This window comes from Bos indicus, chromosome 25, assembly GCF_029378745.1.
Source record: "Bos indicus isolate NIAB-ARS_2022 breed Sahiwal x Tharparkar chromosome 25, NIAB-ARS_B.indTharparkar_mat_pri_1.0, whole genome shotgun sequence".
Taxonomy (NCBI): Eukaryota; Metazoa; Chordata; class Mammalia; order Artiodactyla; family Bovidae; genus Bos; species Bos indicus.
Genome location: NC_091784.1, coordinates 10,494,011 through 10,519,238, shown reverse-complemented (window position 1 = coordinate 10,519,238; position 25,228 = coordinate 10,494,011). Strand labels below are relative to the sequence as shown.

The window sequence follows — 25,228 nt, the reverse complement described above, 5'->3', positions numbered from 1 at the left end:
ATTTCCTCTTTCCTAAGCTGCTCTCAGTTCCTGGGAGTCTTTCAAACGGTGAGCGTCTCAGGGCAATAAGGCTCTCTTACACTTTGGATCTCTCCTTTCATGCAACTTGAAAAACCCTGCAAATTGTCGTGTCTGGCACTGGAAATTGCCAGATATACATGCTGTGCTTAGTCAGTTGTGTCCGACTCTTTGTGACCCCATGGACTGTAGCCTGCTGGGCTCCTCTGTCCATGAGGATTCTCCAGGCAAGAATACTGGAGTGGGTTGCTATGCCCTCCTCCAGGGATCTTCCTGACCCAGGGCTCAATCCTGGGTCTCCTGCATTGCAGGGGGATTCTTTACCAGCTGAGCCACCAGGGAAGCCCACTGCCAGATACAGTAAGCACATAATTCCTGTATGGGGTGTCTGCACTGACCCCCAGTTCTGTTCATGCGGGTGATTCACGGGTTTTTGACTGTGCGGCTGCATCCTGTGCACTGAGCTCGGCCCAAGCCCCAGTGGGAGGCTCTGTCGCTATTTGAATTTTTCCTCTGAGAAAAGCGTAGGGTCTGCGCTACACTCTCAGTGGTAAAGAATCCGCCTGCCAATGCAGGAGACTCAGGTTTGACCCCTGGGTTGGGAAGATTCCCTGGAGTAGGAAATGGCAACCCACTCCAGTCTTCTTGCCTGGAGCATTCCATGGACAGAGGAGCCTGGTGGGGCTACAGCCCATGGGGGCTGCAAAGACTTGGACATGACTTAGTGATTAAACCACAAGAACGACGCTGCAGCGAAACCACACATTCCTCCCTTTATCCCTTTGGTTCTTTTTCAGGCTTATTTTCCGAGGCAGCAAAGGCGCAAGTGAGATGTTCTGTGACGGGACAGCTTCCGACAGAGAAGAGAATTCCATGACCCACGAGCTGCTGGGTTTCACGAGAAGCAGGCCTCGGGGCAGAGTTTGAGGAGCTGTTTTTATTTTTCAAATGACGCATCTGTAAAGAATGCCCTTTACATACGTTCTAAAGGGAAGGTGTACAAATGCTAGATGATTAAAGTGTCTCTGAAAAAGTGATGTCATGCCACGCCCGGGGCTGGTCCCTTTCTGCCTGTGACCCAAGCGCTGTCCCCACGCTGGCCAGGCGTGACGGGATGGGTCGTGCTGCTTCCGTTCTTTCACAGCCTCCTGTCTCAGGAGCCGACGAGGTTCTCTCCTTCTGGCAGACGCTGACTACAGAACTCCTGGATTCCTGGAAAACAGGACGGCAGGCGCAGAAGCACTGGGGGCTTTCGGTGGCCCTGCCCTGTGCTGGCGAGCCCGCGTCTGAATGGGGCGGAGTCCCAGGTGGCTTAATTCACCCCAGAGTCCCATCTCAGCTGATGCCCTGAATCTCTGCAAGTGAGCCCAGTACGCTGGCTGCCCGTCCGTGGTTACAGCCATGGCTGGAGGCCTCCTGTCGGCCCGTTCTCCAGAATGAGGATCCCGGAAATGCTGCTGCTTACACTGGACAGCATTTCACTAGGCCGGCAGGGCTCAGCCACAAGCCTGGAGCTTTAACTACCAACACATCTGCCTCAACTTCAAGGCCTCTGACAGCTGCCCACTGACTGAATCAGGCCTGCATCTGGGTCTGGTTTGGCTCACTGTGCTTTTTTTTCCCCCTTCTTAAATTCTTTTTACAGTTTTACTGAGGAGTAACATTAATATTTCCTATACTGTAAACTTCACCCTCACCGTGCTTTTAAGCTATGACTTAGTTCATAACACTGATGGACTGGAAGATCTTCCCAGACTCCTGGCTTCCTGGGCTGAGGGGGTCATCCCAGACCCCTCCACCCCCATGTCCCCATGGAGGCGGCATGGCCATTCATGACCCTGAATGGGATCTTCTCACTCCCAAGCCCACTCTGCTCACGTGCGTCCCTTCCTGGCCCCGTGGCCCTCTGGATTCACAGGTCCCCTTAAGCACTTACTCTGAATTATACTTCTGTAGGCGACAGTGGCTGGTGAATCTGGTGCTTCTACCAAAAAAGACTGTCCTTTGTCGCAGCTCTTACCTTAAAGAAACAAAGGAAAAATTAAAACCCACAAAGAGAACACAGTGGTGACCTGAACCTGTGCCTGTGACACCGAAGATCTCGGGCCCACCTCTCTCGTAATGAAGATCAAAGCTGAGACAGAACGTCGGGGTCTCTGGGACCTCGCCTGCCTCCCCTCCACCCAGCAGCGAGTCTGGCTGGCGTTGCCTCATGGCTCTGACCTGTGCCTGGGCAATGCTGGTGTGTGTGTGTGTGGGTGTGTGGGGGTGTGTGTGGGTGTGTGTGTGGGTGTGGGTGTGGGTGTGGGTGTGTGGGCTGACGTTGCCTCATGGCTCTGACCTGTGCCTGGGCAATGCTGGTGTGTGTGTGTGGGTGTGTGGGTGTGTGGGTGTATGTGGGGGTGTGGGTGTGTGGGTGTGTGGGTGTGAGTGTGTGTGTGTGTGGATGTGTGTGGGCTGGCGTTGCCTCATGGCTCTGACCTGTGCCTGGGCAATGCTGGTGTGTGTGTGTGTGTGTGTTGGGGGGGGGGTGTGGGTGTGTGTGGGCTGGCGTTGCCTCATGGCTCTGACCTGTGCCTGGGCAATGCTGGTGTGTGTGTGTGTGTGTGTGTGTGTGTGTGTGTGCGCGCGCGCGCGCCTGAGAACCCTCTGGGTGAAGTGTGGCAAATGCAGGTTCCAGGGCCCCATAAAGAACAGATTTAGCAGCTCCTGGGTGGGCCCGGGAACCTGCATTTAAAAAAGATCGATTCATTCTCCAGTAAGAAGATAATGAAGACTCAGAGTGAAAGAGTATGGAGGACAGAAGGTTACACCGTGAAGAATGAGTTCAAGGGAAGCTACTGGGGTGTCAGCTGTCTTTCTAGAAATAAGTAAGTGTGGCGTATGCATACATATACATACTCAAGTATTTTTTTAAAAAATGCTTGGGAGGATGCACATATTCCACTCATTGCTTTCTCCCTCTGTAACTGTATCTTGAAGGTCACTGCACCTTGGCATCAACCCATCCAGGTGGGCATGGGGGGTCCTGGGCCGGGGGGAGCTCCTCTCCTGTCTGGTCCTGAGTAGACCCTGCCCCCACCCCCCCAGCCCCCGTCCCTGCTAGAGAAGCTGGATCAGTGGTCCCACAACCCACCGCTGCTCCCCAGCCTCTGGGGGGACCCTGGCCAGGCCAACTGCAGATCAACTGTCTCCCCAGCGCGTTGCTGGGTAGGACAGGGACACCCGAGGGTTTGGGGGTGCTGAGAGGGGCCCCATGCACTGGCCTGGACACTGCGGGTAGAAGCAGCTAGGGAAGCCTCCGAGTTCCTGCTCGCAGACCAGGTCTGGGAGGTCACGGGTCCCACAGAAGGCTCGTGGGGCCACTTCCTCCTGATGTTCACCCAGTGTCCTCTCACTCCTCGTCCTCCCCTCCCCAGGAGACCTGCCCAAACCCTCACACCTTGCTCTGGTTGGCTCCCCACCACCACAAACCTACCGTCTCCCTGCCCTGTCCAAGACCACCCCCCTCGTGTACGCCATCCACCCGTGCAGCCCCCACGGTGGCTCCATCACATCCCCACCTAACACGTGAGCCTGAGGCTCAGAGCCCCGCAAGGACCTGCCCGAGCCCAGAGCCAGTGGAGGGGCGATGGGGGTAGGGGGTCCAGGCCTGGGGCGAGGGCCCAGGGGGCTGGGATCCCGACACCAAAGCCTGGCAGCTCCCTCGCTGCATGTTTGCACAGGGGCTGCGCATGGCCTCCAGTCTCCCTGGTGATGGGGCGGCTCCCTCACTGAACAAAGCGGTTCTGGGGGCCTTGGCAGCCTCACTGGGCCCTGTCTGCCTTGCCGCAGCCCATGGCAGTGTTCACCCCCATCCCTTCCCACGCTCGCTGCCCCCGGCTGTGCGGTTTCAACTGGAGGCGAGGTTTGGGGAGGTGCGCCCTGTCACACGGGAGTGTCCCACTGGATGGCACCGTGTCCTTGCAGCTCAGCACTGAGCCCCGAGGCCGCCGTCCAGCCACCTCTCCTACCAGTGCCTCTGAGGACTGAGGCCGCCACAGCCTGCAGCTGGCGGGAGTGAGCACTCAGGCCCGCTGCCCACCCAGCCCTGCACGCTCGCATGGCCAGCCTGCCTCCAGGGGCGGTACCTGCTCCTACGACCCCAAGGGACACGCTGGTCAATGCAAAGACAACACTCGGGAAGGCTGGAAAAGCAGCCAGAGTTGTTTCCCGGGGGGAACCAGGTACCACAGGTGCTGCTGGATGTGGGCACCATCGAGGAGGCTCCAGAAGCCCCCCCTGCTGGGCTCCCAGGCGCTCTGGGTCTTCACGGCCCCCTCCTCGGGGCAGGCCTCCTCCACACTGTGCTCTCGGCCCCCTCTAGGCCGTCCCCCCATCATGGACATGGCCCCCTCTGCTCCTGACCTCTCACCAGCTGACATGCTAAGGCTCTGCCCGTTCCACACAGTGCCAGCAGGGAGCCGACTCTCCCATGCTCACTGGCCCTGGGTGGCATCCCCAGCTCCCCAGGGGGGTCATGCTGGGCAGCATGGACGTCAGGGACACCTCCTCCTCCCCACCTGCCCCAGTCTGTTGCTTCCCCTCTCTGTGTCCCTTCCTCTCCACGCTGATGCCCGGCTCGGTCCGGCCCTAACCATCTCCCAACCAGTGCAAGTGGCCCACGGCCTCAGCCTCTAAACACACACAGCAACCCCCTCCCCGGTCTCATTTCCTGACAGCTGGGGTCCAAACCGTGAGGCTTGGCTGCAGAGCCGTCCACACCAACTCCCCGACAGTCTCCCTTGCCCCCTTAGGCCTCATCTGCAAAACCTCACTGCCCCACTTCCTCATTACAGACACATCTAACTTCAGCAAGCCCGACTCTGTTATGGTGGGGAAAGAAATTCGGTGGTGGGTGTCACTGAAAGAGGGGGTGGCTGTCCCCAACTCCACGCAGCAAGCTGATGCCCTGGAGTGAGTGTGGTGTGGAGATGGGGGCCCCAAGGACTCTGGTACCCAGAGAGGTGCACAACCCTTGAAGGCAGGCCAGCAACGTGCCCTCCTGCTCACCCATCCGGGCATCAAGAGGGCTGTGCCGGGCTTCCCTGCAGACAGGTCAAGGTTGGTTGCCCTTCCTCATGGTTCTCAAGGCTAATTCTGTCGATGACTTTCACGTCAGGACCTAATTCCTGTGTGAAACAGGACTCGAATACATGCCCTCGCCTCCTCCCCCCGGTCACCCCCGCCTGGCCCCTCTCCATGCTGACTTCCTCTCCTCCCGCCCCCTGCACCAGGTGCCTCCATGACCAGTCTCTCCTCCACCCTTGCGGGCCCTTCCCGCCTCCCCGAGGCCCTCCTGCTCCCTCACCACATGCCCACGTGTTTCCCTGCTGCTCTCAGCTGGAGGGCGCACGGGCCCCATGCGGGAGGGACGCACCCACCTATGCGTGGATCCAGAGGCACTTTGCCAAGCAGCGGGATCTTCAGGTCCTGGCACATGGCCTCCGCACCCCCTGTTGTTGGTGGGAATATCTGAGACTCTTTCTGAAAGGCAATGTGAAAGGGGGAGGAATCCTGAGTTTGTGTCAGAATTGTATGAATAGACCACACTTTAAACAAACTTTAAATAAAAAAAGGCTCTTCTGAGTGTGAAAAGAATTTCCATTAAACCGGCAACAGAGGGTTTTTTTTTTTAAACTATTCCAGTTCCCAAATGATGGGGAAAGCAGAAATGGTTTCCCAGACACCTGACCCCACCATCTCCCCAAGCGTGGAGGCCGGGACCTGGGGGGAATGTGCTCTCACCTGGCATTTGGGGCAGATGAAGCCGCTCATGTTCTCCACCACCCCAATGATGGGCAGCTTCACCTTGTGGCAGAAGCTGATCTCTTTCCGGACATCCTGGAGTGACACTTCCTGTTAAGGTTCCAGAAGACTGGTTATTTCAGAGTCTGGGCACAAAGAGGGAACGATTGCGTGGTGGAGGGACGGCTGCAGGGCCACGGCGTCACTGTCGTGAAGCTTTAGAGACTCTGTATGTAAGGGCTTCCCTGGTGGCTCAATGGTAAAGAACCTGCCTGCCAATGCAGAATTGCAGAGAGTCAGACACGACTTAGCGACTGAACAACAACCGTTCCATGAGTGTTTCATGCAACCATGTGTGAGCCCTGTTTTAGCCCAGGGCGGGGGCAGCCTGCAGGCTTGCCTGGCTGCCCTGTTTTCGTAGATTGAGTTCTTCTGGAGCACAGCCTGACCACCACATTACCTCTGGCCACTTTCATCCCATAATGGTACCACTGGGGAGCTGGGACAGAGACCCTGTGATCCGCAAAGCCTGAAATAGTTCCCCTCTGGCCCTTAACAGAAAAAGTCTGCTAACCTCTGACCTTGGTTATCATGACCACAACTTTATGGACCAAAAGAAAATAAGGAATATTACCCGGTTTGGAGCCCTGCGAATTCACTTCTGGACCCTATGTGCCTTACAGCGAGAGGAGCGTGGGTAATCAGAGCTTAGTACCCTCCCCAATCCATCTGTAATTTTATTGCAGACACATGTCCAAGTGTTGTGTGCTATCAAGCACAGCTCTAACAGTCGTGGGCCCCCAGTGGACCCAGGCTTTGAGTCTGTTCTCCTGAGGCCCACGTTTGCCTCTTGAGCCCTTGGAGGCTGGGGTGCAGACAAAAGGGCTTGGCTAGAAAGTAAACCCGCTGGTACTAAGCATCTCCGTAGGGTGCCTCTGGTTCTCTCCCTAGTGTCCTCTAAAAGCCCTGCTTCCTCAAAAATGACCCCCAGAGAAAGCCAGCTGCTGCATGTGCAAGGCTCCGAGGGAGTGGGTGTGCCCAGCGTGAAGTCCTGTTTTCTGGAGAAGTGACAGACCCAGAAGCACACACGGCGCATCCTCGCCGCTTCCGGAACGGCCACTGCCCTCCTCCTGAACCTAAGGGGGCTCTGCTTCCTTTCACAGTAAATGTGGTATTGGTGAGGCCACTCTTGTGTCAACTCGATTGCTGCTGTTGCTTTTGACCATTTTTAGAGTGGTTTTAGGCTCACAGAAAGCACACAGTCCCCACACGGGAAGCCTTGCCTGGTGTCAGCACCTGCCATCGGGGTGGACGTCCCAGTTCCACTGTCCCTGAGGTCACTTCTTTGGGACTTGCTCCCGAGAGCACGGCTCGTCTAAGGGTCTAAAAGTGCAGGGCTGGTCGCCCAGCTCTGTTAAATATCCATCAGGAAACATTTCTACTGAAGCATCCGTCTTCTCTCCACCGCCATCCTCGGGCCAGGCCCCCCTCCACCCCTGCTCTAGCCAGCCCCCAACCCAGCCACCTCATGCCTCCCTGTCCACCGACAACGGCTGAACTGAAGACAAACATAAGGTTTCTGCGGATCCCAGCCAGGGTGTTGGGGAGCCCAGGGCCTTGGGCAGTGGGAGAAAAGAGCCCCCTCAGTGCGCTGCAATGTGGACCCCGCTCCGCCTGGCCCTTGCTCACCTGCGGCGTGGTGATAATAACCGCCCCGTCGATGTGCGCCGCGGCCAGGTACTGCACCACTGAGAGGTGTTCGTCTGAAGTCCCGGGCGGGGTGTCCACGATGAGGTAGTCCACCTCGCCCCAGTCCACATCGCGGAGGAACTGCTTGATCATGCCTGTGGGGGAGGCCACGGTGATGCACACTGGCTCCTGTCCTCTGACCCTACAAAAGCACAGCTCCTGACCCTTACGCACAGCTCGTCTATGCGCTCCGTCGGTGGGGTCTGGCAGTGCCTGGGGGCTTGTCCAAAACTAGGGAGGGTCCTCTACTCGCCTCCAGGGTGGCCAGGGAACTGCTAACACCCTGTGATGTGGAGGACCGTCCACCCCCAACTTCCCCAACAAGGGATTGTCTGGCTCGGAACATCACAGCACAGAGGCTGAGGAGCCTTGCCCAGGTTGGCACTTCCGTACCTGCAGCCTGGACACCCTATCAAACTGATACTGACTTCACCCCATATCCTCTTCTCTCTGACAAGAGCACAAACCACCAGAGGGATCATTTCAGGATTAGGTGGGTTTTCAGGAGAGAAAAACCCATCAGAGACATGAAAATTTGTAACATTACATTTATTACATAAAATTGGAATTTCTATGGGCTCTCTTCAACCAGTGAAGAAAGAGGCCACCAGGGACACAGGCCATCCTGATGGGATGGGATTTGCTTCTGCCCCTGGAAGGACGTGATGAGAGACAGAAAGCAGAGTGACAAACCATTTTTCTTTGGTCCCCTCCAGATGACAGCATCGTCGGGGCTGCTGAGTAAGAAACCCACCGACATCACCCCCAAGTTGTCTTCCAGGAACTGGAAAGGATGATGCAAGAGACATTTTACTTCAAACCACAGTGCCAGGCACTTCCCTATGTCTTGTGTCTGAGCGCGGGCGGAAGAAATTGAGGGGGCAAAGTTACTATGTGATGTGAGTATATATTCACTTTTTGAATCCTTAAATCTCTCCCACCCCCAAAAAAATCATTAAAAAAAAAGGTTACCATATTTGGGGGGATTGAAAGAATCACCATACGGCCCTAGGTGGCAATGACAATGAACTCAGCTGAAATAAACAAATACTGTCTCCTCTGAAGGAGGTCACAGAGGATGAGATGGCTGGATGCATCATGACTCAGTGGACATGAGCTTGAGCAAACTTGGGAGACAGTGAAGGACAGGGAAGCCTGGTGTGCTGTAGTCCATGAGGTCGCAAAGAGGCGGGCATGACAGAGCGACTAAACAACAGCAAACATGCTGTTTTAATCTGGCTGGCCCCGCTTCTGGTTTCATACATAAAGTTTTATTGGAAAAGGGCCACAGTCATTCATTTGCATATCACTACTTTCCATCTACAATGGTGGCAACTGTTTGGCCCACAAACTGGAAAGAGCTACTCTGAGCCAATCTCTGGTCGTAACTGGATCCCCCAGGCCCAGGAAAGTGCCTCAGTGACTACCCGTTGACTGAGAAATAGCCACCGATTGACTGCCCACCACTATCCCTTATGTATACACAACCCTGAAGGGAAGGCCTGGGGTGGGCACTCACCACTGGAGACCAGCCCGAGCCGCTCTGGTGAACCTGCGGGAACAGGAGCCTGTCTCATTTGTGAGAAATTACACACCCCGGTCATGCTTTACACGCAAAGTTTATGCAGTCAGAGGGCAGTTTTATAAATTACGATTCGTTGTCTTAAAGGCTGCCACTGAATTCTTAACAGGGAGTGAACACCAGAGGGTCAGGGTTAGGCGATACAGGTGCATGCTCAGTTGCTCAGTCGTGTCCAACTCTTCGCAACCCTATGGGCTGCAGCCCACCAGGCTCCTCTGTCCATGGGATTTTCCAGGCAAGAATACTGCAGTGGGTGGGTTGCTGTGCCCTCCTCCAGGGGACCTTCCCAACCCAGGGATGGAACCTGTGTCTCTTGTGTCTCCTGCATTGGCAGGCGGGTTCTTTACCACTAGTACCACCTGGGAAGCCAGAGATACAGATGATAGGGTGCATACGCTTTCCCCTCTGCTTAAATATCGCGTCAGGGAACCGACGTTCATCAGAGTCCAGTATGATCTGGGGGATTTTAAAAGCATGACAGAAACCGGTTGGGGGTTGCTGCGAAGATGCAGGTAACTGAGTGGAGGGACGCCCCTGAGTGACGCAGCGGTCACGGAACCCTCCCGCTGGTGGTCTGAGCTGCTGCCCCAGGGGACAAGGCCTGGAAAAGGGGTGTCGGTGGGAAGCTGGGGCTATTTCAAGACCCAGATGCTTTCCAGTTAGGTGTCACTAACTGCCAGGGTGAGGGCTTCCCTGGTTGTTGAGTGGTAAAGAATCCACCTGCCAAGGCAAGAGACTCAGCTTCCATCCCTGGGTTGGGAAGATCCCCTGGAGAAGAAAATAGCAACCCACTCCAGTATTCTTGCCTGGAGAATCCTACGGACAGAGAAACCTGGCAGGCCTTAGTCCCTGGGGTCAAAGAACAGTTGGATACGACTTAGCGACTAAGCAACAACAAATTGCCAGGGTTGAGGTCCACTCCGACGCTTCTCTATGAAACTGGAACTTACGCAATTTCTAACTGCACATCAGTCTTAGAATTTGTTTCAGGCAACGCTGGAGCCAAAAGAGAAGGCCCATTTTTCCTGATGACATCTTACTTTTGTAAACAGTTGACTCAGATATAATTCACATACCACACAGTTCACCCAGTTAAAGTGTACACTTAAATGGCTTCAGGAATAGTCACAGAATTGCACATCCATCACCACAATCAACGTCAGAACATTCTGTTTACTCTAAGAAGATACCCTGCACCCCTCAAGTGTCACCCCCAACCACCACGCTTCCCCCCACTCCTAGGTCACCATGGATCTACTGTGTCTACAGAGGTGCCTGTCCACAACATTTGACAGAAATGCAATTCAGGTAATATGTGACTCTTTGTCACTGGCTTCGAAGTCATACTTCAAAAAAAAACAACCCATTAATTCCTATTAATAATCATTCTGTAAGTCACTGGTCTTGAAAGAGGGGGTAAACCCAATGATCCAACAGCACAGGAGAAGAAAAGGGTGGAATTTCTCACCATTTACAATGTTCAGTTTTTATAAACGACTTGTGCGCCGGCTCAGTGGGTAGCACGTGTGTGTGACTGACGATGAAGGGAGACCCACGCTCCAGAGCCTGCTGCCCGCGGGTACGCAGTCAGAGCCATGGTCCCGCTGCTCTGCCTTGACCCCACATGGCATCAGCGCCTCTCAGCACATGGGAAGCAAGTGCCAAGCCCTGAGCAGAGTCCCCAGGGGCTGGCCCCGTCCGCCTGGGCTACTCTCTGCCACCCTGAGGGCCACTCTGCCTGGCCCCACAGGCTACTGGGTACGAGGACAGTCCCCCAGCCCAGCATGCCTTCCTCCTGGCTCTCTGAGCAGGGTGCCCTTGACCACCTCCTCCCAGAGAGCAGCTCCCCGGGCCCCCTCCCTGCCATCTGTCCCATCCCCTCGCTTCACGTAGATTCCTATTGTCACCCATCCTTCCCATGAGGGCAGGGTCTTTATCTGCCTCGTTCACCTCTGAACGGCAGCACCCAGTGCTTCGTAAAGAACGAACCCATCCCGACAGCCCCGGACAAGGCTGGTCCTCCAGGCTGGCTTCAAAACGCAACCCCCTGGGGAGCCCCTTCCTGGCTGGCTCTGTGCACCAGGTTGGGAGGAGGCGGTGGCACCTAGTTCGGCTGCCCCCCGTCCCCCAATCCCACGTCACCCGCCTGCCTCGCAGTCTCACTTCCCCTCACTTCCCCAGTGACCACAGGGGCAGAAAGATTCCCTTGCTTCCAGCCTACGGAGCCCTCGCCAGCCCTGCTCAAGCTTTCCCAGCCAGGACCAAGTTTTCGTGTCTGACTTCTGCATTTGACTTGCTCTTTCCCTTCCCCTCTAAGACGGCATCGAAATGAACACTTCTCAGATGGCTTGCCCCCCCCAAAACACCCCCAAACTCACAGCTGTTGCTAAAAGTAGACCCTCGACTGAACCCTCCCTGATGTGGTCACATCCAGGTAAAAATGCACGTGCTCCGCTGACCCCCTGGCTTAGGGTGCACAGCTCAGGGCTCAGGTTCATTATAAGAAAATATTTCCCGGCGTTTTTAAAATTTTGCTCTTACCTGTTCTCCTTCCAATCCCATGATCTTGGGAATTGACGGCCCGCATATATCGATGTCTAGAAGAGCAACCTGGGGAACAAGAAGAGATCAGGGCAGTGACGCAACGCAGGTCCAATCCTCTGGGTGTGCACTATCGGGAGGGGACGGGGTTCGAGCAAAAGAAGGGAGGGGAGAAGACACAGAGAAACCAGGTGGAACATGGACTGAGTGGAGTCTCAGAGTTACAACATTCACTTCCGGGCCTTGGAGACACAGTCAAGACACCCAGCAAGTGCAAAGTACATCAACACCCCCATGCTCCCCCCAACCCCTGCCACCCTCAATATGGCCTATTTTCAAGGTGAGCTTATGAACCAGGATGTCAGGTTGTTCGCAGATTCAGGTCCAGCCGCTGTTTACCTGGTCTTTACCACATCCTGTGGGGGGCGGTGGTGTGTGTGTGCGTGTGTGTGTGTCCTGAGGTGTGTGTGTATGTGTATCCTGGGGGGTGTGTGTGTGTGTATCCTGGGGCGTGTATGTGTGTATCCTGGGGCGTGTGTGTGTGTGTATCCTGGGGGGTGTGTGTGTGTGTATCCTGGGGCGTGTGTGTGTGTGTCCTGGGGTGTGTGTGTGTGTGTATCCTGGGGTGTGTGTGTGTGTGTGTATCCTGGGGTGTGTGTGTGTGTGTATCCTGGGGCGTGTGTGTGTGTATCCTGGGGGGTGTGTGTGTGTGTATCCTGGGGCGTGTGTGTGTGTGTCCTGGGGGGGGTGTGTGTGTGTATCCTGGGGCGTGTGTGTGTGTGTGTGTCCTGGGTTGTGTGTGTGTGTGTCCTGGGTTGTGTGTGTGTGTGTATCCTGGGGTGTGTGTATGTGTGTATCCTGGGGGGTGTGTGTGTGTGTGTATCCTGGGGCGTGTGTGTGTGTGTGTGTCCTGGGTTGTGTGTGTGTGTGTGTGTCCTGGGTTGTGTGTGTGTGTGTATCCTGGGGCGTGTGTGTGTGTCCTGGGTTTTGTGTGTGTGTGTGTGTGTCCTCGGTTGTGTGTATGTGTGTGTGTGTCCTGGGGTGTGTGTGTGTGTGTGTGTGTGTGTGTGTGTGTGTGTGTGAGATCATTATAACTGCTTTACCAAAGAAGAAACTGCAGCTCAGTCTGGGGTGTGTGTGTGTGTGATCATTATAACTCTGCTTTCCCGAAGAAGAAACTGCAGTTCAGAGATGCCCAGAGACTTGTTCAACAAGCAAGGAAGAGAGCTGGGACTTAAACCAAGGTCTCTGGACTCCAATACCAGGGTTCTTCCCACGGATCCGGGGGCCTGGCTAGGAGGGCCGGAGTGGACCCTCCAGCTGAGTTCTGATCAAGCCCTGTTTTCCTGTGATGCTGAAGGTTAACAGTGGCATAGGTTCAACTTCTAAAGGAGAAAGTAAGAATAAGGAAACACACAGAAGTTCTTTGCTAGTGACATGTCCAGCCCAGGAGGACTCTTTCCACCCCAAATGCCCCGCTCTCCTCATGTGATATGTGAAAAGGTCTGACACAGCTCTCAGAAACTCTCTAAAGAGCAGAGCTATTCATCCTGAAAGCTCTTATGTCTTAGATCCAAAGTGCAGCACCTCTGGGTAACTTTTTAACTTGCCCCAAATTCGTTTCTTGCTTCCCTCTTCCATTCTCTCAACAATCCCTTATGATCGCCTCCTGTGATCCTCACATGACCTCACACCGGGGTCAGCAAAGGGGTTCATACACTGGATCACCATCTGCCTCCTGCGCCCTCTGCTGGACCTCAAGAAGAATGCAACAGAACTCATCCTAAAGACCATTCTTGAGGCTTCAGGCTGGTGTGTGTTTAATGGTCCAGAGATTTTACATCAGAGCCTGAGGACCTGGGCAATTACACCATCCCTACAGCCCTAATGGGAGACTTCTGTCAAGGCTCTTGAGTTTCTAGCCTCTCGGTCTAGAATGTCTCACTCTCTTTTGGGAACAGTTTAACCCGTTTCCTTTTAAGGAATTATTAATACATCCCCTCCACCCCCAACAGAAGGGGTATCTTGAGTGAAAGATGCAGGAAAGATATCCCGTGCACTCATTCCCGTGGTGGTCTTCACCCCCTCCATACTCCAGGGAGTGGAATGAAGAAATAATGATGATGACTACCAGGGACACTGACTGAGCACTTCCTATGCATCTAGTGTCGTGTTAAGCATTTTACAGCTACAGGTATCACCTCACTCAGGACTGAGTCCCATTTTACAGATGAGAACACTGAGGCAGAGAGTCTGATAACCTGCCCACGGTTACAGCAGTGGTGTGGGCAGTGCTGGGAGGTGATGGTGGGCAGACCGACTCTAGAGCCTGTGTTCTTGGCCACCACACTAGACCTCGCCCCACTCTGGCCCCACAGGTTCAGCTAGACTTCGGACCCTCCCTCTTCTCCAGCAGTTAGACACCCTGCTACTCCATCTCCCCAGCTTTGCTCTCATTTCCTGCCACTGGTTTCAGCCACCGCACTAGCCGTGACCTTGTGGCCCCTCATGGAGACAAGACCAATGTTTCTTGCTGGTTCACCATCACCTTCTGACAACACTCGACTGCTGGTGTAATAACATTCAGACCATGCCTCTTTCCCACGGGAATGTCCTCCTTGGGCGTTAAAGCCTCCTGGGCTGGCCCAGCCCCATTCTCGGCTCCTCCACTGTAGCAGCAGCAGCAGCGGCCCTGCCCTGCCCGCCTGTCCAGTCTGCTCCGGCGGTTCTGGCTCTGCGCCTCTGCCTATACCTCCTCCCTCCACCTTCCACCAGCTGCCATCAGAGCCCAAAGGACGCCTTCTCCAACCTGCTGCCCAGCTGGCTCCAGGCAGTCCCTTCTCCCTTTCACCAGATCCCTCGAGCACACCTTAGGTAACAGAAACCAGACTTCAGAGAAGCCCACATTCGTCAGGCAGGCCAATGGGAGTGGCTCCACACATCATAAAACGATCAGAAGAGAAATGAGTTACAAGCGGAATTCAGAGCCACAGTCAATGAGAGAAACACCAAGCTTTCCAGACCCCCTAGTTCCACCTCAGCAAGGTCTCCAGAAGGCCACGGCTTCCCCAGCATTTCAGTCCTCCTGCAACAAAGTTCTTCTCCAGCCAGCACCAGCGCAGCTGGGCTACAAACCAAAGCACCAAACCAGGGGCTGGCGAGCTGCAACCCGGGGGCCAAACCCAGAATGCCACCTATTTTTGTACAGACCACAGCTAAGAATGGCTATTATGTTTTTAGAGTAGGGGAAAAAAATAAAAAGAATATTTTTATTTCATGACATGTGAAAATTATGAAATTCAAAGTTTTATTAGAACACAGCCACAGTCACAGGCTGCTTTTGTGTTAAAGGGGCAGAACTGAGAGTTGCTACAGAAACTGTATAACCTACAAAACCTAAAATAATTACCATCTGGCGCTTTATATAAAAAGTTTGCTGACCTCCAAAGTCAACTCTTTTTTAACCCCATGATTTTAAAAATATATATATTCCTGGAGTCCTCGGTGAGGTGTCTAAGAGGTCATTGTGCATTTGTGTATCTGTGTGTGTGTACACACACTGAGGGCAGGCTGGAATGGTGGGCTTCATTCCCCTGCCCACGGTAGCTGCCTTTACTGGGTTTTTTTCATGCAGGAAATTTAGCCGTTATTTTATTAAGAACTTAGGATGCTATTTCATACTGGAATAGAATGGTTTATCTCACACAAGTAGAAAGTACTGGCATTTATCCAGTTTTTAGTTTTAAAAAAATAACTGGCAATATAGCGCAGTTTTGAAATGTCAATATTAAATTAAAAGTACTCTACAGTCCCTGCTAGTACTATCTTAATAAAAAAGCCACATAAAAGGGAAAAGCCATTAGTCAGTTATAAGACAAGTGTGAAAAGTTAGCCTTTATACATATAAAGTAAATTTCAACATTCAAAATGCAAAAAGAGAAAACTAATTTTCAAAAACTCATCAGTGTATGCAAGAAGGCACACACCAAGGCAGTGGAAAGAACTGAAAATGGTCTGGAACGGCTTTCAACATGAACATAATAAAACTGTTTCTATGTTATACCGAATACCCCTGCAAGGCCCCAAACAGTCCTCTAGTGGAAAAACAGTTGGCAATCTATGCAGAGTTTTGGCAAAACCAAAAAGGTGGAATGCATTCTGTGTTTAAAAAAAAAAAACAAAGAGTATTCATGGTTTCATCAGGTATAACACCATCAGTTCAGTTCAGTCGCTCAGTCGTGTCCGACTCTTTGCGACCCCATGATTCACAGCATGCCAGGCCTCCCTGTCCATCACCAACTCCAGGGTTTTCCTTAAACTCATGTCCATTCAGTCGGTGATGCCATCCAGGCATTTCATCCTCTGTCATCCCCTTCTCCTCCTGGCCCCGATCCCTCCCAGCATCAGGGTCTTTTCCAATGAGTCAATTCTTCGCATGAGGTGGCCAAAGTATTGGAGCTTCAGCTTCAGCATCAGTCCCTCCGATGAACACCCAGGACTGATCTCCTTTAGAATGGACTGGTTGGATCTCCTTGCAGTCCAAGGGACTCTCAAGAGTCTTCTCCAACACCACAGTTTAAAAGCATCAGTTCTTCGGTGCTCAGCTTTCTTCACAGTCCAACTCTCACATCCATACATGACCACTGGAAAAACCATAGCCTTGACTAGACGGACCTCTGTTGGCAAAGTAATGTCTCTGCTTTTTAATATGCAGTCTAGGTTGGTCATAACTTTCCTTCCAAGGAGTAAGCTTCTTTTAATTTCATGGCTGCAGTCACCATCTGCAGTGATTTTCGAGCCCCCAAAAATAAAGTCTGACACTGTTTCCCCATCTATTTGCCCTGAAGTGATCAAAGTGAATACTGGGGTCATGTTCTATGATCAAAGCAAAACTGTATGAGGCCCAATGAATAACCTGTATTTTCTTTTTTTTTAATATCACAGGGACTGCAAATTTCCAGTTGACCTTTTTGGTAAAAAATTTTCTCTTCCTCTCCCTCTCATACCTCTTATTCAAGCTGAAATTCTGAGAGCAGCCCCGGGGAATCTGAATTTTCCTGTCCCCTGTGTACGTGGGTGTGAGTGAATGGCCTAGGTCAGGGGTCAGCAAATGTTTTCTTCAAGGGCCAAATGGAAAGTGTTTTAGGCTTTGTGGGCAAAATCCAGGATGATATGTAGGTTCTAATGTAACATTGTAAAAACAACCATTTATAAACGTAAAAACCACCAAAGCTCACAGGCCATAAGAAGACAGGCTCTTGTTGGCAGACCCCTGGCTAGAAAAGACAGAAAAGGGGTTTCATAAAGACCCATAAAGAGCAAGAAGCTTGAACTGAACATAATAAATAATCAGCAAGACTAGAAAAATGTACACCTGGTATCCATGTTCATGGCTAGAGAATCCAATGAAATATTCATTTCATTGCTCAACTCCCTTGCATTTCCTTGTTCCCTCTGCAGGGATATAAATTCCAAAGAGGCCAATTCAGCTGTTGCTAAGAGTCAGCCCCCTGCCAGCCATCATGAGCCCTGAGAAAGGAAGGAGCCTCTCCCAGTTTTCCCCAAGGTCCCACCTGCGTGTTTTCATCCTCCGCTAGGCCGTGGGCCAGGTGGGCACTAAATGTGCTTTTCCCAACGCCGCCTTTCCCAGACAACACCAAGATCTTGTGTTTCACGGTCTTCATTTTTTCTTTGATTTCCTCTATGGCTGCAAAGAAAGCAAGTCAGGTGACCAAACTCCTGACTCAGTCTTTCAGTTTTTAAGTTTTTACTGCAGTAGAGTTGATTTACAATGTTATGTTAGTTTCTGCGGTAAAGTGAGTCAGTTATATCTGTACATATATCTACTTTTCTTTAAGATTCTTTTCCCATATAGGTCATTACAGAGTACTGCTCAGTTTCCTGTACTATACGGCAGGACCTTATTAGTTACCTATTTTATATATAGTGGTGTGTATATGTCAATCTCAATCTCCCAATTTATCACCCCCCTGCCCCGCCCCAGTACCATAAGTTTGTTTTCTACATCTGTGACACTATTTCTGTCTTGTATATAAGTTCATTTGTACCACTCTTTTAGATTCTACATATAAACAATATCATATGATATTTGTCTTTCTTGGAATGTCGCTCTTCCGATGGGCTGGAAGGAGGTAAGTGCTCGACTATTTCAAGGGATCGTGAGTGAAACAGCACCTCACCAATGGTAGTAATAAGAGCTACAAAAAATCCAAAAAAGCCCCCAAAACAAACCCACAAGGCTACTAGCACATCTGAGAGTTCCTTACTTCTTGGTTTACTCATTTGTCTCCTCTGCTGCTGCTGCTGCTGCTAAGTCACTTCAGTCGTGTCCGACTCTGTGTGACCCCAGAGATAGCAGCCCACCAGGCTCCCCCGTCCCTGGGATTCTCCAGGCAAGAACACTGGAGTGGGTTGCCATTTCCTTCTCTACTAGAATATAAAGCCCATGAAGCAGGGAACTCAGCAGTGTTCATACTATATTCCCAGGTCCAGAACACAGCTCTGAATGCAGCAGTGATTCCCAACCTGGGGGCAAACCCCACCAGGACGCATTTGGCAGTGTCTTGGGGTATTTTTGGTTGCCATGGGAAGGAGTGCTGCCCACATGTAGCCGGTAGAGGCCAGGAATGCTGCTAAATGTCCTACTATGTTCAGGGCAGAGACACACTCACAACAAAGAATCATCCAGCCCTGAATGTCAGGAGGGCTGGGAGTGAGATGCTGACAAATACTACAGGCACTTAGTACCTGTCACGATAACCATCATTATTACACATTTATAATACTATGTCTTCAGTATTTCCTCCTAGTTTAAAGCCTTAAAACATTGTAACTGTTTTTCGCCAGTTTGCTGTGGAAACGGAGGGTCAGAGAGGTTAAGGCTTAAAAATAAGACAGATGACCTCATCTGTCTCAATCACAGCTGTGTACCCAGCACAGAACACTGTGCCTGCAAGTGATTAATTCATACTTCTGTTGAATTCATGGGAGAAGAGCTCCTCAAAAAGAAAGGAAATTTTGTCCAAAAAAAAAACCAGCTGGCAGAGCTAGGATCTAAGCCCAGGCTCCCTGACTTCAAAGTTTATATCCTATTCAGGCTGGTGCCGCCCTCCTTCCGACCAATTCCACTTGCTGTCACTCAAACTTTTCGTCCCACCCCCTCACCCTGCCCACTTTCACCCCTGCCCCGCCCCTCCCGAGACCCCTATGGACTCCACGCCAGTCACGGATTCAGGCTCCGCCCCGACCCCGCCGATTTTTCCCACGTTCTTCCCCTCCGGGCTCCGCTTCTGTCACTCATTCCTCAAGCCCCGCCCCTTATCTGCAGGCGTTCCTCACGCCCGCCCCCTCTGGGCCCCAACCCTGTCACTCATCCCTACCCCTCCCACTCCACCTACGCCCCGCCTCTTCCGGAATCGCGCTTTTCACTTCCCATTCAAGCCTTGCCCCTTTCTCACCCGGGTCCGCGGCAGCACCAGCTCCAGAAGCGCAGAGCCGCTGGTTGGGGCACCCCTGACATGAGGCCCCTCGACCTGCCTGGGCACTGTCGGCCCCTGGACAGTCTGCGCGGAGACAGGATCACAGTTAGAATGGCTCCTCTCCTTTCAGCTCCCCCTACCCGAGCCCCCTCCGCGCGCTCACCGTGAGGCACCTCCTCCATTCTGCTGCTCTGGACGCTTACGCGTTCACCGGAAACCGCGGTTGCATATTTCCGTCTCGTGGCGCTCAATCTGACCCTCCAGCTGCGCGATATAAGTCTCCGAAAGAGGACTTTGCGCACGCGCAAACCCTGTGGCAGGTGCTTAGGGAAGTTTTCTGTTCCTTTTAAAACTGAGCCTCGGTTATCTATCATAAATACTTCAGCGTGTCTACTAGAAACAAAGGGGTTTCCCTACATCAATGCCATTTTCATACCCAAGAGATTAGATTGACGCAAAGCTGTTAGCTTATATACACTTTTATTTTCAAGTTATGGAGGAGCCTGCCATCCTCGCTCCCCCAATCCCCTTGATTAAATTCAGGTTAAAGTTTTTAGCAGAATGCACTTGAAGTTGTAGCACAGCAGGAAGCGCATGATACCAGTTGGTCCCATTATTGGTGTTATTAGGGCTTGATCACTTAATAAAGATGTTGAGTGCTCAAACAGAAACACACCAGGGAATGGTACCATTTTCCATTTGTAATTAATACGGACTTTGTGGGTGACATGTTGAAGTCACGTGAATATCTTGTTCTCAATCAACCTTTCACCCAGTGGTTTTAGCCTCATTCTTTGCCCAGTGGCAGGGAGGAAAGCATCTACTGTTCTCTAACATTCCCCTCCCAACTCCTCCTCACAAGGCTGTAAGAGTGACGGTGAAGTAAAATAAAATCAAACAAAGCTTCTCTCAGCTTTGTTCCAGGTCTCCTACTCTCCCAGCCAAACTCCTGTGCCTCAGCTGGGATGGAATTTTCCATCTGTTGTGTTTGGGAGCAGAAGGCTGGAAGCCAGGTGGCAAAGCAGATTCCCCAGGCCCATCCCTGACCTACTTAATCAACAACTAGAGGGATGGGCCTGGGAATCTGCATCTTCACATTCTCACCAGATAGCAATGACATCCACTTAAGTTTGAGAACCACTTCTTAGCACGAGCACTCCTCAAGACTCTTTTCTTGGACGACTTTTAGTGGAACTTTCCACATCTTCTGATATCCCATATGAAACATTCCCCAGTCTCCAGCTCCTATTTCTCACTAAGTTCAAACCTATGTATCTCAATCGATGCCTATTGGATTTTACTGCATGGATGTCCTGTGAGCATGACAAACATGTCCACAGCTTTCTCAAACTAGTTCCTGTCTCTGGAGCTCTCATCTCAGAGACTGATGCTACCCCTGCTGAAGCACTCAAGCCATCAGCCTGAACACCAGCCTCATTTAGTTCTTTCTGTCTCCCTTGTATCGGTTAGCAATTGCTGCGTAACAAATTATTCAGATATCTAGCGGTTAAGACAACAGTGGTTTCTTATTTCTCATGACTCCTCTGATTTTATTTGGGCTCACTCATGTGGCTTCATTCAGGCAGGGGCTGACTAGAAGATCCAAGACTCTCTCATGTCCCTCTGGATTTCCCACCACATGGCACCTCTCCACACGTGGTCTCTCATCACTCAGTGGTCCAGCCTGATCACCTTTCCATGGCCACTGGGCAAGGCTGGGATCTTGCACAGGCTCATGCTCTCACATTCTGTTGGTCAGGGCAAGTCACAAGGGCAGCCCAGGTTCACAAGGTGGGGAATCAGACACCACATCCTGATGGGTGCAGTGGCAGGCAGGCACAGGGATGGGGGTAAACATTGGTACTCACTGTTGGAGACATCCGTGGTGTCTCCCCTGACAGTCATTCAGGCATCAAGTCCTGTGGCTTTCCCCCTGGGGGGTGTGGTGGCCTGGCTGTGCAAATGGCCTGATTCTTCACCCTCCTCTTTATCTGTGTGCTTTGCTATCTGGCTTTGCAGTGCATTCTGTTCTGTCATTGACTCTGGGCTTAGGGATGTGTGTTACTTAGGTAATGAGATGTTAGCAAATGGGACCTAAGAAAAACGTCGTAAAAGCCTGTTTTCACTTCCCTCTCATGTCCCTCTGCCGTGACAGTTAGGCCATCTTTGGGCTAAACCATGGAAGGTTATTCGTGGAGCTAAGCCAAGTCACTCCAGAGGTCCTAGCCAAGGCCATTCCGAACCAGTGACCCTGAGACATGCAGGACCAAGTGCTGCAGACGCACAGATGATGATAGGTGTACGAGTGAGTCCAGCCGAGTCCACAAGAGCTGCCCAGCCCACCCAATAAACACTGTTTTAAACCGCTGTTTGGGGTGGTGACAGACACGTCCCAGGCCGCCACTTCCATCATCGCTACTGCCTAGGCTCAGGCCCTGTCCTCCTGGGTCTGCGATAGTTTCTGTATCTGCCGGTCCAGGCTACGCTGCCCGACATCTCCCAGGCTGCACAGGCTCAAGGCAGCAAAGTTTATTTTTGGCTCCGGCTTCACTGAGAGAGGCCTCTGCTCACGGCTACTCAGGGATGCAGACAGAAGTGCCATCATGTGACGCCGCTACCATCGGAACACAAATCTTCAACGGTGGAGAGTGTGAATTGGAGTGAATTTAAGCTTCTGTTGAAATACGTCTGCCCAGACATGAAAGCTGTCTGCTCACTTTCCACCAGAGAGATTCAGTCCCACGGTCACCCCCAGAGAGACGCAGGGAGTGCAGCTCTAGACGCCTGGGGGAAGAGACCTAGAGGGTGGTGGGCCCTGACTGTCGCCCATAGATCCGCATGAGGTTTCTCTACTAGAGATCTATTGGGCTTTCCCCCGTACAAATCTCATGGTGTCACTCTGCTGCTCTTAAATCTTCAATGGCTCCCTATGGCCCACAGGCTAGCACCCAATCTTCACATGACTCTCAGTGGCCTCTATGACCCAACTGACCTGTCCAGCCTCATTTCTTATCCTGGGGTAAAGGCTGGGCCCTAACCACTGAACAGCTGGCATTTCCCCGGGGACCCCAGCCCATCACTCTCGCTCACAGAGGTCCTTCTGGAGGGACCCCCCCCTAACCCCAGACCCTTGCTGTCCATCCATCACCCAGTCCCCCCAGGAGATCTCTCAGCATCTTCTCACAGGTACCGTTCCTGGTCTGTGAAATTTGTGAAACTGACTGCGCCCCCTTTCCCGAATTCAGTGTGTTCCAAAGGTCCGAGCCCAGTTTTCTCCTTTAGGAACTTTTGAAGTATGAGCTAACTTACAAAAATTGGCATTTGGCATTTGCAAGTTGACATTTCCTTTACATTTATTTAGTCTCATGAGTTTGAAATAAGACTTTAAAATTTTCATTTCAGCCCTCCTGACTGTAGATGGCCACGATGACTAAAACAACAAAATTAAAGTTTAGGGGGTTCCTAAACTTTAATTCTAGTGGTTAGCACTCTGGGCTTTTATTGCCATGGTGCAGATTCAATCCATGGTTGGGGAACTGAGATTTTGCAAGCCCTACAACATAGCTCAAAAAAGACCAAAAAAAAAAAAAAAAACCGAGAGAGAGAAACAAGAGAAATAACAGAATTAAAGTTTAAAACATTGTAGATTTAAATAGCTAAATGTTTAAATGATTTTAGAAATAAGTTTGTAAAACTATAGACAGTGAAAAGATTAGTGGTTGCCAAGGGTTGGAGAAGGGTAAAGAGAGAGTGACGAAAAACACAGGGGTCTTTAGGGCAGTGTCAACTTAAAAAAAAAAAAAAGAAAATGTGAGTTGCAAGTTAAGTTTTTTTTATCTGGGGCAAAATGAGGGCTGCAGCCTGGGAGCCAGTACCTCAGATAGCTCTGAGAAACTACTCCAAAGAGGTAAGAGAAAGGTCAGTATATATGTGATTTTGGTGAAGGGGGAGTGTGTGCAATCAAGCACGCATTTTTTGCCAAAGGTTCCTGCTGGTCATGAAAAGTCATCGTGAAGGATTTTAGTGCCTTTCTAGATACGAGGAGATGCAAGAATTAGGCTCATAAAATCAGCTCCTAAAAATATCTATCTGAAGACCTGTCCTGCCAGTTTCCCAGAGCACCGAGTGCCTCATTTCTGCTCTCCGCCCTGCACTCCTTTCAGGGGGTGTTGAAGGTCAGCAGCTGCAGCAGCACATGGTTTGATCCTTGCAGAGGTGGATGTCCACGAGTGCACGCTTGCAGAGGAGGATGTCCACGAGTGCACGCTTGCAGAGGAGGATGTCCACGAGTGCACGCACGCTCAGTCATGTCTGACTCTGCGACCCAAGGACTGTAGCCCGTCAGGCTCCCTTGTCCGTGGAATTTTCCAGGCAGTGATGCTGGAGCGGGTTGTCATGTCCTTCTCCAGGGGATCTTCCCAAACCAGGGATTGAACCTAAGTCTCTTACGCCTCCTGCATTGGCAGGCAGATTCTTTACCACTGCACCAGGTGGGAATCGGCAGAGGAAGACGGTAAATGCCCATTTGTAGCTGACAGCACTGAAACAATTCTGGGTGAACTGTCATGGTGGCCACAGGACATCATACATTTATCAAATCTCACAGCAGATGCGTTAAGAGTGAAACCCAACATAAACCATGGACTTTTTTTTTTTTTTTTTTTTTTATTTTTTATTTTTTATTTTTTAAATTTTATTTTATTTTTAAACTTTACATAATTGTATTAGTTTTGACAAATATCAAAATGAAAAACCATGGACTTTAATACTAATGTATCAATACTGGTTTACCAATGACAACAAACGTCCCACACCAATGCTAGATGTTAATAATAATGGGGGCAATGGGGTGGGGGGATTATATGGTAACGCTTTGAACTTTCATAAAGTTGCTTTTTCTGCACACTTAAAACTGCTCTAAAAGCAAAACTTGTTTATACTTCTGAAATTATTAGAGCCTAAATCTGCACTAAGACTGGATATACTGGGACCCTGGATATATATTAATACTTTCTACAGCAGAATTTCTCCACCTGCAATGCAGGAGACCCCAGCTGTATTCCCGGGTCAGCAAGTTCCCCTGGAGAAGGGATAGGCTACCCACTCCAGTATTCTTCGGCTTCCCTGGTGGCTCAGACAGTAAAGAATCCGCCTGCAATGTGGGAGACCAGGGTTCGATCCCTGGGAGGGAAAGATCCCCTGGAGAAGGGAATGGCAACCCACTCCAGTATTCTTGCCTGGAGAATCCCATGGACAGAGGAGCCTGGCAGGCTACAATCCATAGGGTCGCAAAGAGTCAGACACAACTGAGCGACTAAGAACAGCTCTACACAGTATAATCACCTGGGGTATTTTATGCAGGGGTCCTTCTCCCTGACACCGATTAAGTCACAATCTTGTGGGTGAGGCCTGGGCTGGTAAAGAGGTTCTGAACACAATTTCTAATGTGGGAGGTAGGTGTGTGTGTGTGTGGGGGGGTTCCCCATACCAATGAAAAATGCCCTGGACACCAGCTGGGTGGATTATACTTCAACAACTTTGACACTATTGGAGTTAGCATCAGAGTTTCAGAGTTCACAGTTTAAGGGCTCAGTCTTACAAGGGAATGACAGAGGATGAGATGGTTGGATGGTATCACTGACTCAATGGACATGAGTTTGAGCAAGCTCTGGGAGTTGGTGATGGACAGGGAGGCCTGGTGTGCTGAGGTCCATGGGAAAAAAGTGAGACACGACTAAGCGACTGAACTGAACTGAACTTACAAGACTGCCCTCCTCCCCAAGATGCCAGTTGCAAACCTGTGCTTCAGACTGCCTGGTTATAACTCAGAGGTTCCCATGACCTCCTTCCCTTTTTTTTGATGTGGACCATTTGTAAAGTCTTTATTGAATGTGTTACACTATTGCTTCTGTTGTTTTTATGCTTTAGCTTTTTGCCCATCTAGGATCCATATGGGATCCTAGATCCCTGGGCAGAGATCCCCAGCGTTGGAAGGTGGAGTCTTAACCACTGCACCACTGGGGAAGTCCCTCCCCTTTGGATTTGATTAATC

At 51.4% G+C, this 25,228-nt stretch overlaps 2 protein-coding genes across 4 annotated transcripts in view; one reads left to right on the top strand and one right to left on the bottom strand.

The window, feature by feature from the left end:
- TVP23A (trans-golgi network vesicle protein 23 homolog A) overlaps positions 1 to 1,055 on the top strand; it is a 43,912-nt gene extending 42,857 nt beyond the window's left edge. For all 3 annotated transcript variants that reach the window (XM_070779659.1, XM_019988158.2, XM_019988159.2), the window contains one exon: positions 816 to 1,055. In XM_070779659.1, the coding sequence (XP_070635760.1) occupies positions 816 to 848 (33 nt within the window). In that variant the 3' untranslated portion in view covers positions 849 to 1,055. The remainder of the gene's footprint in view (positions 1 to 815) is intronic.
- NUBP1 (NUBP iron-sulfur cluster assembly factor 1, cytosolic) lies at positions 936 to 19,422 on the bottom strand. The gene is made up of 11 exons (XM_070779658.1): positions 19,340 to 19,422; positions 19,156 to 19,260; positions 17,251 to 17,384; positions 11,678 to 11,746; positions 9,074 to 9,106; positions 8,248 to 8,338; positions 7,495 to 7,649; positions 5,806 to 5,916; positions 5,442 to 5,544; positions 1,955 to 2,038; positions 936 to 1,230 (listed from the first exon to the last, which is right to left on the bottom strand). Exons 1-11 carry the CDS (start codon positions 19,356 to 19,358, stop codon positions 1,172 to 1,174), a joined length of 963 nt encoding a protein of 320 aa, XP_070635759.1. The 5' UTR covers positions 19,359 to 19,422; the 3' UTR covers positions 936 to 1,171.
- Positions 19,423 to 25,228: the final 5,806 nt, after the last annotated feature.